The 18,882-nt window shown below is 45.4% G+C and overlaps 1 protein-coding gene across 2 annotated transcripts in view; it reads left to right on the top strand.

Moving 5' to 3' along the window:
- LOC117422509 (protein crumbs homolog 2) overlaps positions 1–8,716 on the top strand; it is a 164,433-nt gene extending 155,717 nt beyond the window's left edge. For both annotated transcript variants that reach the window (XM_058987168.1, XM_058987169.1), the window contains 2 exons: positions 1,433–1,559; positions 5,319–8,716. In XM_058987168.1, coding sequence (XP_058843151.1) covers positions 1,433–1,559; positions 5,319–5,540 — 349 coding nt within the window. In that variant the 3' untranslated portion in view covers positions 5,541–8,716. The remainder of the gene's footprint in view (positions 1–1,432; positions 1,560–5,318) is intronic.
- Positions 8,717–18,882: the final 10,166 nt, after the last annotated feature.

Here is an 18,882-nt window from a genome sequence, read left to right as displayed (position 1 = left end):
TTAATGAGAGAAAATTCTCACAGGGATAAGATTTCATTTTACCAGAGCCAGGCAGTCTAGAAATAGCATCATGTCAAGTTGAATTTCGCCCCCGGCTCCTGTTGTCTTCCAGTGATGGCTGGTAACGTGCTCCAGTGTGCAATAAAGACCTCTAAGAGGTTGGAGTCCAGTACTAGAGTTACCAAGAGCAGCGTTTCTCCTCCTAGAGGAATGATGGACCATATAGAGGAGTTCAAGTCATTGTACTTCAGGAGAGCTCCAGAGAAAACACTGACCACTTAGATACGTAGCTGGGCCTCCATTCTAGAGGGCCACTTTAAATGTATTGTTTCACTAAAGCCTATTGTTTCACTTTGGAAAACATCAAGGTGATTTATGTAGTGTGTCTGTTGTCAGTGAGGGTTTCTCACTGTTGGGTGATGCAAAAAACACTTTGGGGATTAAATAGGAATGGTGGAGAAGTGCTATTGGTCCCTCATGTTCCACGCATGGTCAGAACTTCCACCCATAGGGGGCACTGTTTCCCAACATTCAGGTGTTTCAATCTGCATTCTGTTCATTTGCTTGAATTACATAAGCTATTCTCGGCAGGATGTTGTTAACTTCTGAGTGCAGCATCATTACTGCAAGGGCCTGGTGGAATTATTGATTGTCTGGTGATGAGCTCTTCAAGCTGCTGCAGCACTGCTCTTGTTAGAGTGATAATTAAGGGATCCCGTACAAGGCCTTTTGTTCTAAAGTAAGCATGTTGTCTGTGCTGCACTTACAGTACCTGTTAGTGCCCTAAAGGCTGATACAATCCAGATGCTACACTAGTTCATTAAAGGGAACTCAATCTATTTATCTATTTAGCCTTGAACAAAGAAGGGGGGGTGGTGGGTTGATTGCCAACTCCTTTTAAGATTTAAAGGCTTCAGAGTCAACCCAGCCAATACATTAATCACAGTACAGGGGGGCTGGTTTATGTGCTGGAATAGATTACAAAGCCATGTTAACCATTAATCATTGGGACCCTTTGAGACCCAGGATCCTCTTGTTAAAAGCAGTTTCTTATGTTTTGTTCCTAATGCAATGTGATGTAAATTTGGGCCACTGGGTAAAGTGAAGGTTGTAACAGCGTGGCAACCGAATTGTAGTGCTCTGTGACGACTATAATATTGTTACACTTTACCACTTGTATGAAAGTCTACTTCACTTAGAAGCTGGTAAGTTTTACCTGTATATTACCTGTATTTTGATTGAGCATTTCAAACTACTGAATTGATGCCCACTGACAACAGGAAAACAGGTTGCCATGCTGCACTAGTGTGTGGCTCCTGGCTTCCTGTGCTTGACTGCGTTTGCCCACAGTGTATGTGATGTTAATCTGAAAGGCAGGGTACAATGCATTTCAACATAGTGGACTGATGTCCCTCCCTTGTTTCTTCAACAGCTGTGAAACTGATATAAATGAGTGCGTCCCCAACCCCTGCCTCAACAGTGGCACCTGCCGAGACCTGGTCAACAATTACGAGTGCAGCTGCGGTGCCAGCTATGTGGGACAGCGCTGCGAGACTGATGTAAGTGACCTTTCCTTCTTGTGCTCGCTGCTCTTCTGACAAAGCCTCTTTCACTTCTTGTGCTATACTGTCTTGTACATAGACGTTGACGAGACAGAAGAGATATTTGCTTGTCTGTGTGCATGTACTGTACGACAGGTTGAATCCAGTGTACAGGGAGGCTATAGGGATGAAACCTGATCTCCATGTAAACTCATTGCATCCTCTAGTTATAGTTATTTTATGACAAGTGCTTTGCCTTTTCTTTTTCTTTTTGTTTTGAAGGTCCTAGTTTTTAATTAAAGTCAGGTAAGTGCCACTTCAACAGTATCAGCCATTTGGCTCAACGACAGGGTCTTATTGCTATGCTGTCTCTCTAAACTGTACTTTATCAGAGGTGGAAAAAAGACTCCTACTGCATAGCAGTTTCACCCATTCCAGGATTTACTACCAGCTTAATTAGCCAAAGTGCATAGGTAACAAGCTCAGGTGTGTCTTATTAAACGCATAGTAAAACCAGGAATGCCTCAAACTGCTGTGCAATGGGAGTCTTATTTCCATCCTTGTGTATAGTTTTATAACAGGAGAACAGGATCTGGAATCCTAATGCAAGGGAGAGACAGAGAGAATACACGTGTCATATAATTCAGTTTATACTGGGTTACATGGCTATTGTTGGGTACAGTAATTACATGTATATATGCACTTACTGCACTGTCATTTCATTGCTGTTACCTTTTACATAGAATTTTACATGTACCTAGCAGGAGTTTAATTACAGTTTAGTTTTTGACTTGCAGTGTTCTGTTCATGTAACTACATAAACGTTCTCATGTGCTTAAATGCAAGTTAAATATTGGTTACTGTGTAACCGTATATGTGCTGTAATATAAAGTGTAAAGGAACATGTTGTATCTAGTAGATACATGTTGCACTATTTAAATAATGAAGGTGGAGTAACGAAATGGAAAATGTCAAAATACAAAATAGGTGTAATTGCAGAAACTGTGTGAATTTCTCAACCTTTAATACAATGACATGTCTGCAGTCACACCCACAGACCTGTGGGAATGGAGGCCTGTTAGCACTGGTTATCATTGAGCTGACAACCTGATGTTTCTTTGCATGTTTTTTTAGATGTATCTTCTTTTTCTTGGTCTCGTACTACTTCCTGTGTCAGACCTACATCTATTACCAAGCGTTTTGCATCACCTAAAATTTTAGGATTGAGACGTAATTAAAAAACAAAGTATATCAACATAATTTAGACATTTTATTTAACATCATATAATCAAATAAACTACAAAATTACATTGTAAAAGTCTACTGAAAGCCAATAATAGTAGTACCGTATTTCATGTTAGATTTCGAAGTGTCACATTTTCCAATTTTTGTCAAGTATATGGAAAACTACAAAGCGGTATGTAATTCAATATGTTAACGTAACATTATTCAGAAGGTTTCATTCAACTTTATGAAGCAAAATCCTATAGAATTAACTAATTCCTATAGAATTAGTTAATTCTATAGGATGCAATGATTTACAATACAGAAGAGACCTCGCGGAGCACTGTATGAAACACCCTCAACGCTGATTTTCTAAAGTGAGGTGGGGAAGAATATCAGTGTTGCACAGGCTTTAGCGCACAGTGCTGTACTTCTGGGCTTCAGTGCACAGTGCAACACTAATATGCTTCCCCATTTCACTGCAGAAAATAAGACTTGGAGAAGCAATTGTACCTGGTAGTTAACATGACAAATAAAGATCAACAATAGAGCATCATGTAGAACAAATAGAAGAAATTAAATAGTATATGTATTTAAAAATAAGGTAGGCTACTATGACATGTTCAGAATACATTTTCATAGTGTAAACAATTGGGCTTTGGGTTTACCAAGTGAATCTCCAAAGAGCGGAAAAGTCACGCCTGATTTACATCAGAACATTCCCATCTGATAAAAGGACCCATGCAGACTCTGCTTGCCTGTAGTCAGCCAGTTCTGCTAGCCACCACTCAACCCCCTGAACCACCTTTTTTTTTTAATTTTTTTTATTTAGTCGTCGCCAATGGTTTTTACCCCGATTTTCTCCCCAATTTGGAATGCCTAATTATTATTTTTTTATCCCGGTTCACCGCTGCAACCCAGGGAATGGAGGCTGAAACGTGTTCCTGCCAATCCGTAATCTTTCGCACTGCAGATCCACCAGACCTATAGTGCCGGAGGACAACACAGATCTGAATGGCTCCACTGCAGACCTGCAGGCGCCCTATCAGCCACAGGGGTTGCTGGTGGGTGGTGAACCATGGATTGCCCAGCCAACCTAACCCTTCCCTACCCGGGCGGCGCTCGGCAAATTGTGCGCCGCCGTCCCCTAGGAAACTCCCGGTCACGGTTGGCAATGACATAGCCTGGATTCGAACCTGTCATCTCCAGGCTGTAGGGCGCATCCTGCACTCCATGCAGAGCGCCTTTACTGGATACACCACTTGGGAGCCCCCTTGATCCACCTTTTAACCAAGTTTAAACTGAAATTGCTTTCATTGGCATTTCCAAAGCAGCTTTAAAAATTGTCAGATGTTGCGCTGTGATGTCAGTGTTGGTAAACTGCTGATGTTCCTGTGGTAACACCAAGCTGACAATCTGTCCCTGCGCTTCACAGTTGTGACTTGAGGGTGCAGAGCTGCCTGGTCTATGTTGATTGAAATCCCTGGAAGCTATGGCTCGTTGGCTCTCCATGCTGTCAGGATGTATTATATTTCACGCCTCACCCTTGTCCTTTTGGATGCTCTGTTCCGTTCTGCGCTAGGAGAGAAACTGTATAGTCTGTTCCAATTTGAATAACTGACAATCACAATTATATTTCTAATACAGAAATCCTGTTTATAGTGACAGCCTATGATACACTTGACAGTAATATGGGGCATTCGGCACCTCTTGTTTTACAGAAGAAGAAAACATTACATTAGATGGGATCCGAGAAGGATACAAAATTGGGGTAGGGGGATGAAATCTTTGCATCAATTTTTTTATGTAAGCACCATCTTTAAACTTTGTTGTTCAGCAATATGAGATGTAATACATATTGAAAGATTATATTGTTTAAACATTAATGCTTACATTAAAAAAGATGCAAAGCAATCAGAATTACCTCACAGTTGAGCAAGTGAGCCTAGTAGGATTGGATACATGTGGAAACAATAAGAATGTTCTATATGAGTCTATATTCTTAATCTCACCATTAGGAAGGTCATACATTCGGAAAAATGAAAGGCCCTACATCAATGTCTATTGTATTGCACTGTATTTTGTCCTGGACACTTCTACCATGATTTTTGTTTAAGACAGCATCAAATATTTTAAATCTTGAAAAATTGAAGTGGTTGCAGTCAGACTCATTAGAGAACCCCCTCACAGCTGTGATGTGAGCACATCCCAATCCTGACCATTCCTGGTTCTCACAGCACAGATTGACCATTGTTCTAAAAGACCTGATGTACATGGTGCTATTTAAAAGCGTACTTACCTAATCCAGATGTTTAGTCAGGGCTTTCCATTTATCTTAGTTTCCTGGTTTCACACCTGGTGATCTTCACACGTGATTCCTTCTATACTTCAGGATGAAATAGATGCAAATCATGTAAAAAATACTTTTACATAAATTTGCCTCCTTTACAGAAAATAATAAAGTAGTAATACTTGTGCTATTTTCTTAAAACCCCATGGAAATAAAACACTACCCTTTGCAATCACTGACCCCCTCGTTCATTTCTTTTGCAGAAACAAGAGCAGACAGACACAATCCCCGTGGTGGTGATAGCTGTGCCGGTGGTCTGCGGCTGCTTGCTGCTCATGATTATCGGCCTTATTTTCATGGTGCTCACTGCAAGGAAGAGGCGGCAGTCTGAGGGGACCTACAGCCCCAGCCAGCAGGAGGTGGCAGGGGCCCGCTTGGAGATGGGCAGCGTCCTCAAAGTGCCCCCGGATGAGCGCTTGATCTGAATGGCGCCTCCCCCTTCCTGGGTAGGACTTTGGAATGGTTGGCATCAGAGTTGCTTGACTGACTCTGTACACGTTGATTTGTACAGCACTTGGACATTGGGATTGCTGGATTTTACTTACTACTGACTTCTGTCTTATACACTGAATTGATTCCACTCAAGCAGTACAGGGGTCCTGCTAGACTACACTGTACTGTAATGATGTAATGAAATGACTGGACAGAGGTGGGATATGAGTTTTATAATTAGCTACTGGTAGGGGATGTGTTAGATGCCTTGAGTCTCCTGTTTTATATCAAGTCAAGCTCAGAAAATCACTTCATGAACTCAGCCCAGCATTTCTAGATAGCTGTGGCTGGTTATAGTTCATGTGAAGTGCCTTGTTCTGAGACTAAATTACAATAACCTTTTTTTTATATCTAGGCCTAATCTGGAAAATGTATAAATACGTTTTGTGCTTTTTTTAAGGCTACACAACTTAAATTATTATTGTTCAGGATGTTTGAATTTCCTTGCATTTTGTAAATGCCTGCATTGTTTTGTGTAAACCAGGATGATTCCATCTAAGAGCTAGAATCTCGTGGATTTAATCAGTTATACCAACAGTGCTAATGTAAGTTTTGGTAAACAAAGTTGGAAATGTTTGTTTCCCTAAACTTCTTTAGTATCACTGAGAATGTTATGATGTGTTTGGAGTCCTAACACAGTAATTGAACACATGATCTGTTTGGCCTCAAGCACTGTGCCACTCTTTAAACGGTGCTGTTTGTAGTTCAAGCTCCTTCATCTTGAACGACATCTTTGAACTCTGTGCCACTACTGAATCTCAAAAACCTATAAATATCCTGAACAATCTCATGTATAAAACTGGACATGGTGTATATGTATTATTTGATTAAGACAGATTTTTGGTAATACAAATGGTGTTCAATTCCCCAAAGAAACAATAACTTTGTTGTCTACAATTAACTTTGTTATCTACTTAACGGTTTTGTTTGGAAGAATGTCCTGGAAAAAATGTAATCCACATAATTTGCATATATGTGTGAACCTTACCATTCTCGTATAACAATAGCTAGCAATAATTCAAATAAAAACATCATCAGTATACCACTACTGATACTGAAAAAACAGTGCTGTTGGATGGTACAAAATAAACCAGTGTTACAGTATGACGACAGTCTCGGTACCCTTTATAAACCGTTAATAAACAGCGATGAAGTGGTTGGTACCGGTATAAAAACCTAGAACCAGAAATCTGTTCTGAAAAACAAGGACTGGTTCATTTCAAATTCACATCTGCTTGTATAGAATTTAAAACGAATCCCCCAAAAACACAGCCCCTTTAGAATTCTGATACTGTTAAAAATGTACAGTTAAAGAGATGACAGGTTTGATAGTGTACAGTTCATCTATGACTGTTTCCTAAGTATTCATTATGTTTAACTTTGAATATATTATTTTCACATGAGGTTTGAATACATATTCTCTGGCTAGTCTTGCTACTGTTTGTTTCCACACTCTGTGTGACGGCTAGTACAGTACGCCTGTATCATCACTGTACACACACTGTGTGTGAGGGCTAGTACAGTACGCCTGTATCATCAGTGTACACACACTATGTGAGGGCTAGTACAGTACGTCTGTATCATCACTGTACACGCTTGTTTCTTCCGTCAAAAACCTCCAGTCCATATTACTTGGTTTCTGTATCTGATCTCCAGAAGTAACATGCTGTCTAATACAGTATTCAGCATGTAAGCTATTGATTTTGTGCTGCGTTGCAGGGGCAGGGTGAGATTCTTGGGTTTTCATGCACTGTAACCTTGCTGACCTCTGTTCTATACACTAGTATACCATTCATAAATATAACATGCTATGGCAATTCATTATAAACATGTACTTAATAAGGTCTGAAAGAAACATTAGTATTAGTTTATGTCTAATTGTCTTTCAGCTTGGTACTGGACAATTTATGAGAACCAGAACTCACTACCGATCTACCGAATGTTACCGGAGGTCAAATTCTAGTGAGTGAATAGCCATGGAATATGTATTTAATGGGCTCTACATGATTACGCACTTTGTTGCAGTGATACAATAGAGATTTTGGACATGATCAGAAATCAGGAGCAGCTGGATAGCTTTTGACAGCTGTGCCAATTTGCAATTGCTTAAAATGTACATGATAGAAACTATTGTACAAAAGAGGACTTCTAAAATGTGTTTAATGCATTTAAGAGGGCCTTACTGTCATCGATATGTTTTGATGCAGACTACTGAAAGAAATCCCCATAAGTATTTTTTTTTATTTTTTATTGCAAGTTCCCAACAAGAACATAACAGGACCCCTTGTGGTCAGAAAGAGTCAGTGTTTTAAAGAGACCAACCTTTTTCTTTTTTAAACACCCTGCAGTCTCTCAGCATGGATTCTTTAAGGAGACAGAGAAATAATTCTGAAAAATAAATAAGATGCAGCTTGATTTATTTTATTTAAAAGAAAGACGTATTTTCTATCTTGTCCATATAATTTACATCAACACTAAAACTTTAACATCAGTTATTGTAATAGAAAAATCCTATTCCCAAATTATGGCAATAGTGTTGTTTGAAATGTGAAAATGAAGATGTTATCGTACTGCTTTTTAATAAAATGTTTTTAATGAAACCACAATATTTCTTTATTTGTATTTTTACCAGTTTTATATTCTGAAAATTGGCCAACTAATTTATACCAAGGACATCCATGAATGTAAGTGTGTAGATTTCCCTAACCAATACAAGGCTGTGTGATTAACACAGATACCTGCTAACTTCACTGACACCGCACATGGCCATTTCAAAATAATCACCTGGGTCCTGATTAAAAGGGCTTTGCAGTGATATGCACATACTGCTTTAGTGACAAACGTAATCAAAAAAACCAAAAGACTCACAGTTAAACTGAGAGGTAAAACTAAAATAAGTTAAGTAGAAACAAAACCGTGTACCTTGTATAATGTTTGCGTAATGTTTTTTGTTTGTTTTGTTTTTCAACTCTTTGGTCATCAATGCTTTGTCCTTTTGTAGCTTGATTTTCTACACCTCTTGTTTTGTTGCTTGTTTTTTATTGAAATGACAGTAGCACAGAGCTGTATGTAGATTATTTGTATTAAATGAAATGTATTGTTCAGATTAAACGGGTTCTAAAAGACTGTGTATGTATAGTTAAGAAGAAGCCCATGGACCCCCCAACTGACAAATGGTTTTTGATTCAAAAACACTTTTATGTACAAGAAAAGTATACCTCCAATACAATCATATAAGCACAAGATTTAAACTGACTTTGGACAAGGCCTCGGTACAGCTCAGTGCATATGTTTGTATTAGAAAGCACAGATATCCATGGAGTCAATTCGAAAGAGATGAAAAGACTGACGAAACTTTACAATGTTAGGCATTTATACCTTTGTAAACACTTGTTGACTCCACTCCCATTTGTCTTACTTCTGTCCAGTGATAGGGGTTACCACTCTATCATTGCACATTCCTGCTGCGGGGGAAAAGGGGGGGTTGAATACCTTGAATATCCTGCCTTTTGGTGTTTAGCTCCAACACTTATCTGTGACTTCCAGTCGTGTTAGGCTATGCCAAATTGATAGTAGCTGGTTTTGCCGATTGGAAATGAAAGAACTCAAAACTTACACAATACTGCATATTAAAACAAGAAACAAAACACATACACACTCAATTTAAACATAATGATTAAAAACAACTCAACTATAAAAGAAAAACACACACATAATGTAAAACTTATAATTAATAACATAATTAATACCTCATGCAGAAGGCCATCACTACACTGGACCTGATATACATAACACTTCGACAGCATTCTGAGAGTTCAACTGAGGCCACGGGAGTGCATTCAACTTCTGAATAAAAAACAAAATCTCACCAGGATGTGATGCCTGAAACACAGAATGAACAATCTTACATGGCTTAATATAGCACATACCCATACCAGGCTGCTCCTAAATACATATTCACCTGAGTACAGTATACACGTTCACAATGTTTCATTGCTACAGTGATGTGTCACCCGAGTACAGTATACACGTTCACAATGTTTCATTGCTACAGTGATGTGTCACCTGAGTACAGTATACACGTTCACAATGTTTCACTGCTACAGTGATGTGTCACCTGAGTACAGTATACACGTTCACAATGTTTCACTGCTACAGTGATGTGTCACCTGAGTACAGTATACACGTTGACAATGTTTCACTGCTACAGTGATGTGTCACCTGAGTACAGTATACACGTTCACAATGTTTCACTGCTACAGTGATGTGTCACCTGAGTACAGTAAACACGTTCACAATGTTTCACTGCTACAGTGATGTGTCACCTGAGTACAGTATACACGTTGACAATGTTTCACTGCTACAGTGATGTGTCACCTGAGTACAGTATACACGTTCACAATGTTTCACTGCTACAGTGATGTGTTACCTGAGTACAGTATACATGTTCAGTGTTTCATTGTTACAGGGATGTGTTATCAGTACACCTGTTCTTTCTCCTGCGATGGACCTTCTTTTAGATGTAGTTCCCATATAGCAGCCATGGTGATGGTGTGGTAGACACTGCAACTGTGGAAATGCAGTCCTGCTGGTGATGGTGTGGTAGATAATGCAGCTGTGGAAATGCAGTCATCCTGGTGTGGTAGATACTGCAGCTGTGGAAATACAGTCATGCTCGTGATGGTGTGGTAGATAGTGCAGCTGTGGAAATGCAGTCATGCTGGTGTGGTAGATACTGCAGCTGTGGAAATGCAGTCATGCTCGTGATGGTGTGGTAGATAATGCAGCTGTGGAAATGCAGTCATGCTGGTGTGGTAGATACTGCAGCTGTGGAAATGCAGTCATGCTGGTGTGGTAGATACTGCAGCTGTGGAAATGCAGTCATGCTCGTGATGGTGTGGTAGATAATGCAGCTGTGGAAATGCAGTCATGCTGGTGTGGTAGATACTGCAGCTGTGGAAATGCAGTCATGCTCGTGATGGTGTGGTAGATAATGCAGCTGTAGAAATGCAGTCATGCTGGTGTGGTAGATACTGCAGCTGTGGAAATGCAGTCATGCTGGTGTGGTAGATACTGCAGCTGTGGAAATGCAGTCATGCTCGTGATGGTGTGGTAGATAATGCAGCTGTGGAAATGCAGTCATGCTGCTGATGGTCTGGACTGCAGCTGTGGAAATGCAGTCATGCTGTTGATGGTGTGGTAGATAATGCAGCTGTGGAAATGCAGTCATGCTGGTGTGGTAGATACTGCAGCTGTGGAAATGCCGTCATGCTCGTGATGGTGTGGTAGATAATGCAGCTGTGGAAATGCAGTCATGCTGGTGTGGTAGATACTGCAGCTGTGGAAATGCAGTCATGCTGGTGATGGTGTGGTAGATAATACAGCTGTAGAAATGCAGTCATGCTGGTGATGGTGTGGCAGATAATGCAGCTGTAGAAATGCAGTCATGCTGCTGATGGTCTGGACTGCAGCTGTGGAAATGCAGTCATGCTGGTGATGGTGTGGTAGATAATGCAGCTGTGAAAATGCAGTCATGCTGGTGATGGTCTGGACTGCAGCTGTGGAAATGCAGTCATGCTGTTGATGGTGTGGTAGATACTGCAGCTGTAGAAATACAGTCATGCTCGTGATGGTGTGGTAGATAGTGCAGCTGTGGAAATGCAGTCATGCTGGTGTGGTAGATACTGCAGCTGTGGAAATGCAGTCATGCTCGTGATGGTGTGGTAGATAATGCAGCTGTGGAAATGCAGTCATGCTGGTGTGGTAGATACTGCAGCTGTGGAAATGCAGTCATGCTGGTGTGGTAGATACTGCAGCTGTGGAAATGCAGTCATGCTCGTGATGGTGTGGTAGATAATGCAGCTGTGGAAATGCAGTCATGCTGGTGTGGTAGATACTGCAGCTGTGGAAATGCAGTCATGCTCGTGATGGTGTGGTAGATAATGCAGCTGTAGAAATGCAGTCATGCTGGTGTGGTAGATACTGCAGCTGTGGAAATGCAGTCATGCTGGTGTGGTAGATACTGCAGCTGTGGAAATGCAGTCATGCTCGTGATGGTGTGGTAGATAATGCAGCTGTGGAAATGCAGTCATGCTGCTGATGGTCTGGACTGCAGCTGTGGAAATGCAGTCATGCTGTTGATGGTGTGGTAGATAATGCAGCTGTGGAAATGCAGTCATGCTGGTGTGGTAGATACTGCAGCTGTGGAAATGCCGTCATGCTCGTGATGGTGTGGTAGATAATGCAGCTGTGGAAATGCAGTCATGCTGGTGTGGTAGATACTGCAGCTGTGGAAATGCAGTCATGCTGGTGATGGTGTGGTAGATAATACAGCTGTAGAAATGCAGTCATGCTGGTGATGGTGTGGCAGATAATGCAGCTGTAGAAATGCAGTCATGCTGCTGATGGTCTGGACTGCAGCTGTGGAAATGCAGTCATGCTGTTGATGGTGTGGTAGATACTGCAGCTGTGGAAATGCCGTCATGCTGGTGATGGTGTGGTAGATAATGCAGCTGTGAAAATGCAGTCATGCTGGTGATGGTCTGGACTGCAGCTGTGGAAATGCAGTCATGCTGTTGATGGTGTGGTAGATACTGCAGCTGTAGAAATGCAGTCATGCTGGTGATGGTGTGGCAGATAATGCAGCTGTAGAAATGCAGTCATGCTGCTGATGGTCTGGACTGCAGCTGTGGAAATGCAGTCATGCTGGTGTAGTAGATACTGCAGCTGTGGAAATACAGTCATGCTGGTGTGGTAGATACTGCAGCTGTGGAAATGCAGTCATGCTGTTGATGGTGTGGTAGATACTGCAGCTGTGGAAATGCCGTCATGCTGGTGATGGTGTGGTAGATAATGCAGCTGTGAAAATGCAGTCATGCTGGTGATGGTCTGGACTGCAGCTGTGGAAATGCAGTCATGCTGTTGATGGTGTGGTAGATACTGCAGCTGTAGAAATGCAGTCATGCTGGTGATGGTGTGGCAGATAATGCAGCTGTAGAAATGCAGTCATGCTGCTGATGGTCTGGACTGCAGCTGTGGAAATGCAGTCATGCTGGTGTAGTAGATACTGCAGCTGTGGAAATACAGTCATGCTGGTGTGGTAGATACTGCAGCTGTGGAAATGCCGTCATGCTGGTGATGGTGTGGTAGATAATGCAGCTGTAGAAATGCAGTCATGCTGCTGATGGTCTGGACTGCAGCTGTGGAAATGCAGTCATGCTGTTGATGGTGTGGTAGATACTGCAGCTGTAGAAATGCAGTCATGCTGGTGATGGTGTGGCAGATAATGCAGCTGTAGAAATGCAGTCATGCTGCTGATGGTCTGGACTGCAGCTGTGGAAATGCAGTCATGCTGGTGTGGTAGATACTGCAGCTGTGGAAATGCAGTCATGCTGATGATGCTGTGGTAGATAATGCAGCTGTGGAAATGCAGTCATGCTGGTGATGGTCTGGACTGCAGCTGTGGAAATGCAGTCATGCTGGTGATGGTGTGGTAGATAATGCAGCTGTGGAAATGCCGTCATGCTGGTGATGGTGTGGTAGATACTGCAGCTGTAGAAATGCAATCATGCTGGTGATGGTGTGGTAGATAATGTAGCTGTAGAAATGCAGTCATGCTGCTGATGGTCTGGACTGCAGCTGTGGAAATGCAGTCATGCTGTTGATGGTGTGGTAGATAATGCAGCTGTGGAAATGCCATCATGCTGGTGATGGTGTGGTAGATAATGCAGCTGTGGAAATGCAGTCATGCTGGTGATGGTGTGGTAGATAATGCAGCTGTGGAAATGCAGTCACGCTGGTGATGGTCTGGTAGATACTGCAGCTGTAGAAATGCAGTCATGCTGGTGATGGTGTGGTAGATAATGCAGCTTTAGAAATTCAGTCATGCTGGTGATGGTCTGGTAGATAATGCAGCTGTGGAAATGCAGTCATGCTGGTGATGGTCTGGTAGATACTGCAGCTGTGGAAATGCAGTCATGCTGGTGATGGTCTGGACTGCAGCTGTTGAAATGCAGTCATAAGAACATAAGAAAGTTTACAAACGAGAGGAGGCCATTCAGCCCATTTTGCTCGTTTGCTCCACGCAGTCCGGACGCCATCTTGGGTGCTCCACTCCACTGCAAGCTTCACGCTGCACTGGTTATGTGACTGCACTGCAACTGTCTGCAGGCTACGCTCCACACCGTTGCAAGCTACACACTGTTCCTGGTTGTGTGACTGCAAACAGCCCAAACACAGACACACAGCCCAGTACCTTGATGCTTTGCCCTCGGTACTTGGTACTCAGTGCTTCAGCGCCCCCGTGTCTAGGCCTCGACGCACGCGGTACCCACTGGTCCTCGGTGCCTCAGAGGCTCAGTGCCATATGTCTCGAGAGCTACACGGCTTGGCACTTCGACGCCTCGAGGCCTTTCGAGCTCTGTGAGCTGCGCCCTTGATGCCACGCTGCCCAAGAGCCTCGGTACCTCAGTGCTTCGGCATCTTCAGTGCCTCGAGAGCTACACGCCTCGAGGCCTTTCGAGCCCTATGAGCTGCGCATTCCGTGGCATGCTGCCCCACAGCCTAGGTACCTCAGCGCTTCGACATCCTCGGTGTCTCGAAGACTTCACCCCTCGGCGCTTTGACGCCTCAAGGTTATTTGAGCTCCGCGCATTGCGCCCTTGGTGGCCTCAGGCCCCTGCGCTCCATAGCCTCAGTGCCTCAGTGCTTCGACACCCTCTGCAGACCGAGGACTGTACGCCTCAGCGCTTCAAGGTCTTTGTTGTCTTGCGCCCCAGTACCCTCGAGACCCTCGGGCCCCTGGTGCTCCATAGCCTCGGTACCTCCGTGCTTCTACATCCTCAGTGCCTAGAGGAGTCGCCGCTTCAGTGATCAATGTTTCACCAGCACACTCAATCCCCTGTGGTTTTTTCATTTCCACCCATGCGCGTCCTGCAGGTGGAAATTGCCTCCGCAGGACAAACACACTCTGTGTGCGAGGTGCCTGGGCATTGAGCAAGCCTCTGCTACCTTGGCAGACAGGTCGTCCTGCTCCTTTTGCGCTGGGTCCAAGGAGAGCACCCTACAAAAAAGACTGGCGCTTTTCTTGGACGAGAACCCTGCAGCCAGCCTAGGAGAGCAGTCATCGGTCTCGGGATCCCAGGCCTCCCCTCCCTACCCTCCAAGCCCTGCGCAAAGTATTGCTTCTGCGCAGGCTTCACAGCGCCACCACAGTTGCTCTAGATCTCCCTCAAGGGGCAGAAAGAGAGCTAGAAACACGAACCAGGTGAGGGACATTGCCGAGTTAAAGAGCCAAATGGCCCAGATACTCAAGCACTTAAGCAGGCAGCAGGTCCCCCCTGCGCCTGCCCCAGCTCCACCAGTGCCTGCCCCAGAGTATATCCCGGCTTCGCCAGTGGTTGCTACAGAGGTTGAGCAACAGGACATGGTGATGAGTGAGGAGGAACAGGATGCGCTCTCCCTAGCGGCCTCCTGGGATGAGGAGTCCTTCTTGCGAACGGAGACTCAGGACCCAGGCCTGACTCGGGTAACGGCCCCCAGCTCCGTTGCCTGAGATTCCAGCACCCTCGAACTCGGTTCAGTCACTGATGGAAAGGGTCGCCAACTTCCTCCATTTAACCTGGAAGGCAAGTTCAGAGCAACGCAGGTCTGTTTTCAGACAGCGCAGACTTCGACCCCCCCCCAGCCCTTTCCGGCATTCCCAGACTTCCTGGAGGAGGTCAAATCCTCTTGGCATCACCCGGCCTCAGCACCCAGTGTGTCCAAGAGTGCAGCCGCACTTGCCTCCATGGAAGGTGGAGAGGCGATGTGCTGGGCTAGCACAGTTCTCCCAGGTGGACCCCACCGTAGCGGCCCCTAGTGTGAGCCCCCCCAGTAGGAGGTCTATCCAAGGATCCTGTATGCCCGAACGACCACAGGTGACACGCCTTGCAAACACAGGAGGCCTCTTGATGGCCTATCTGGACGGCATGCTGCACTCTGTTACCCTTCACGAGCCACTAGCTTCAGAGCTACGCGCAGTCTCGGCCACTTTATTGCAAATATTGGGGTTCCGAGGGCAAGCCCTGGGCAGAAGCCTGGCAGGCTTAGTGGTGGCGTGCAGACAGCTGTGGCTGTCTCAGGCGAGGGTCCCAGATGCGGACAAGTCCGCCTTATTGGACGCTCCTATCTCCCCTGGCCATACTTTTGGACCAGCGGTAGAGGAGATCCTGCAATGCTCTCACAGAGAGAGAGAGGTGTCCCGACAGGTGGCAGTGATGCTACCCTCCCATGCCTCGGCACAGGGAAGGGGGCGGCAATGACGTCTGGCAGTTATCACGGTAACCCGGATTATCCCGATCCCTACGGCACCACAGGGTGACCTCAGGCACCACCTCCAGGCCTCCACGGCAAGAAGCCAGCAACAAGCACAGGGGAACGCCGGATGTGGAGACCCAGCGGGCCAGCGCCCAGGTAGACAGTTTCACCGGAACCGTCCCAGGCAGCCTCCGCAGCGGCCCTGAAGGCTTGCGGCCTCAGACCTAGTCATACGCACAACACCATCTGCACTACTGGCGCAATTGCACCTCAGGCTCTTGGGTGCTCGCCACCGTACACACCGGCTAAGCACTGCAATTCCACTCGGGACCTCCTCCCTTTCGAGGGATTACGGTCACATCCGTGAACGACCCTCTCCAGGTCTTGGCCCTCAAACAAGAGGTAGAAACACTACTTCAAAAACAAGCCATCAGGCTCGTAGAACACACCTCTCAAAAAGGTATTTCTTGATGCCAAAGAAGGATGGCACCTCAACGGGTGCTTGAGGGAGAGGAGGTTCCAGATGGTCACACATCACCACATCCTCCAGTTTGTCCGGCTGGGCAACTGGTTTACAACAGTGGACCTGAAGGACGCATATTTTCACGTTCCTATCCATCCAGTGCACAGGAAATACCTCTGCTTCACCTTTCAGGGGAGCGTCTTCAAGTTCTCCGTGCTGCCATTCGGCCTTTCCTTAGCCCCCTGCACATTTTCAAAGTGCATGGATGCCATCCTATCCTGTGTATTGACCTATAGCCGTTATTTTACAGTTTCTGCAAGATCTACTAGAGGAGGGTAAGTCCCCCTCTACGTTGAAAGTGTACCTAGCAGCCATATCTGCTTGCCATGTTCCCATCGACTCAGTATCCCCGGGTGATCATATTCTGGCGACCCGTTTTCTAAAGGGTGCTTGGCGGTTACGTCCTCCTATAAAGAACGTCCTCCCCGAATGGAGTCTAGACGTGGTACTAGAGGCTCTCAAGAAGGCTCCGTTTGAGCCCATAGATACCATAGAGCTCTCTATGAAGACAGCCTTTCTGTTAGCAATCATCTCCACTAAGCGTTTCAGTGAGCTACAGGCACTGTCCGTGCACAGTTCCTGTATGCGCGTTTGGGAAGATGGAAACATCGTTGCACACAAACCCTGCTTTCCTCCCTAAGGTGATTACAGTTTCACTTGAATCAATCAGTGGAACTAGAGGCTTTCCATCCCCCTCCCTTCGCGGAGGAGTCAGAAAGATTAAATTCCCTCTGCCCAGTTCAGGCATTGAGATGCTATGTAAATAGAAAGAGAGCACTGTGTCAGTCTGACCAGCTCTTCGTTTGTCATGGTGAATGGACTGGGAACCGGTAGTTCCTTCTTAATTTAATAAAAGGTGTACATTAGTAGAATTATTTAATATGCCAAACATAATAAATATATCACTATTCATTATCCTAAACAATGTTTTCAATACTGTACTTTTAATTACAGGCTCGCCAGGAGTGCTTGAGATGATGGCCTGCGGGCCAGGAGTGCTTGAGGGACTGATGATGGCCTGTGGGCCAGGAGTGCTTGAGATGATGGCCTGCGGGCCAGGAGTGCTTGAGATGATGGCCTGCGGGCCAGGAGTGCTTGAGATGATGGCCTGCGGGCCAGGAGTGCTTGAGATGATGGCCTGCGGACCAGGAGTGCTTGAGATGATGGCCTGCGGGCCAGGAGTGCTTGAGATGATGGCCTGCGGACCAGGAGTGCTTGAGATGATGGCCTGCGGACCAGGAGTGCTTGAAATGATGGCCTGCGGGCCAGGAGTGCTTGAGATGATGGCCTGCGGACCAGGAGTGCTTGAGATGATGGCCTGCGGACCAGGAGTGCTTGAAATGATGGCCTGCGGGCCAGGAGTGCTTGAGATGATGGCCTGCGGACCAGGAGTGCTTGAGATGATGGCCTGCGGGCCAGGAGTGCTTGAGATGATGGCCTGCGGGCCAGGAGTGCTTGAGATGATGGCCTGCGGGCCAGGAGTGCTTGAGATGATGGCCTGCGGGCCAGGAGTGCTTGAGATGATGGCCTGCGGACCAGGAGTGCTTGAGATGATGGCCTGCGGGCCAGGAGTGCTTGAGATGATGGCCTGTGGACCAGGAGTGCTTGAGATGATGGCCTGCGGACCAGGAGTGCTTGAAATGATGGCCTGCGGGCCAGGAGTGCTTGTTTTGAACTGTTAGTGGTCTGCGGGCCAGGGCAAAGGACGGGGTCCACACTTTATACTGCAAGAACCTCGTACTGTGGAGGTCGGCCCCATGGGCCCCCGGGACCCCTGATAACATAGAAATCCTCTGACTCTGCAGAGAATCTTTGGAGGCACTGCCTCGTGGACTGGGCCATGCCCTCAGAGGATGGAAAGGTTCATAACCTGGAAAGAAGGAAGAAAAGAGATTCCCTGTCTCCTGGAGTGCGCCCGCAGGGGTATCTGAAAGATAGAGTTTTGTTAGTATTTTGGCTTTTGCTGCTGATGAGGCTGCGCCGATCCTGAATGATTGCGGGGTATAGAACTTGGGAGAGAGACCTGCTGTAGCGTAGGAGGACCTGGTAGATGGAGAGAGGGCTGATGACATGTAGAGTAGATTGGAGAGCGATGCGTTTAGTTGAATATGAGATGATGGAACTGTGGAACCTGAAGAGGGATTGGAGTTGCTGAAGGGACCAGACTGCGAAACTTAGTGATATTCAATTATTTGACAGTGAAACTGAGGGAAGGAGCGTGGCGGCAAATAGCTGCTGCAGCCTGAGAAGCTGAAGCGAGGTTGAATTCTGGGATGTTGATAGTTGGAATTGAAGTTGAAGCAGGGGCTGGCTGGGTTGCTGTGGCAGTTGGGGGAGACTGAAATGTTTGAGGGGGACAGAGGGTGATCTGTATTGAAGATGAGCTGCTGGAACTTCATTTGTTGATTATTCCAGTGTTGCAGCAAGGTGTACCACATTCTGATGTCTAGAGAGAT

The sequence above is a fragment of the Acipenser ruthenus genome, chromosome 15, assembly GCF_902713425.1.
Source record: "Acipenser ruthenus chromosome 15, fAciRut3.2 maternal haplotype, whole genome shotgun sequence".
Taxonomy (NCBI): domain Eukaryota; kingdom Metazoa; phylum Chordata; class Actinopteri; order Acipenseriformes; family Acipenseridae; genus Acipenser; species Acipenser ruthenus.
The sequence above is the reverse complement of the archived record's forward strand: the minus strand, read 5'-3'. Positions and strand labels throughout refer to the sequence as shown.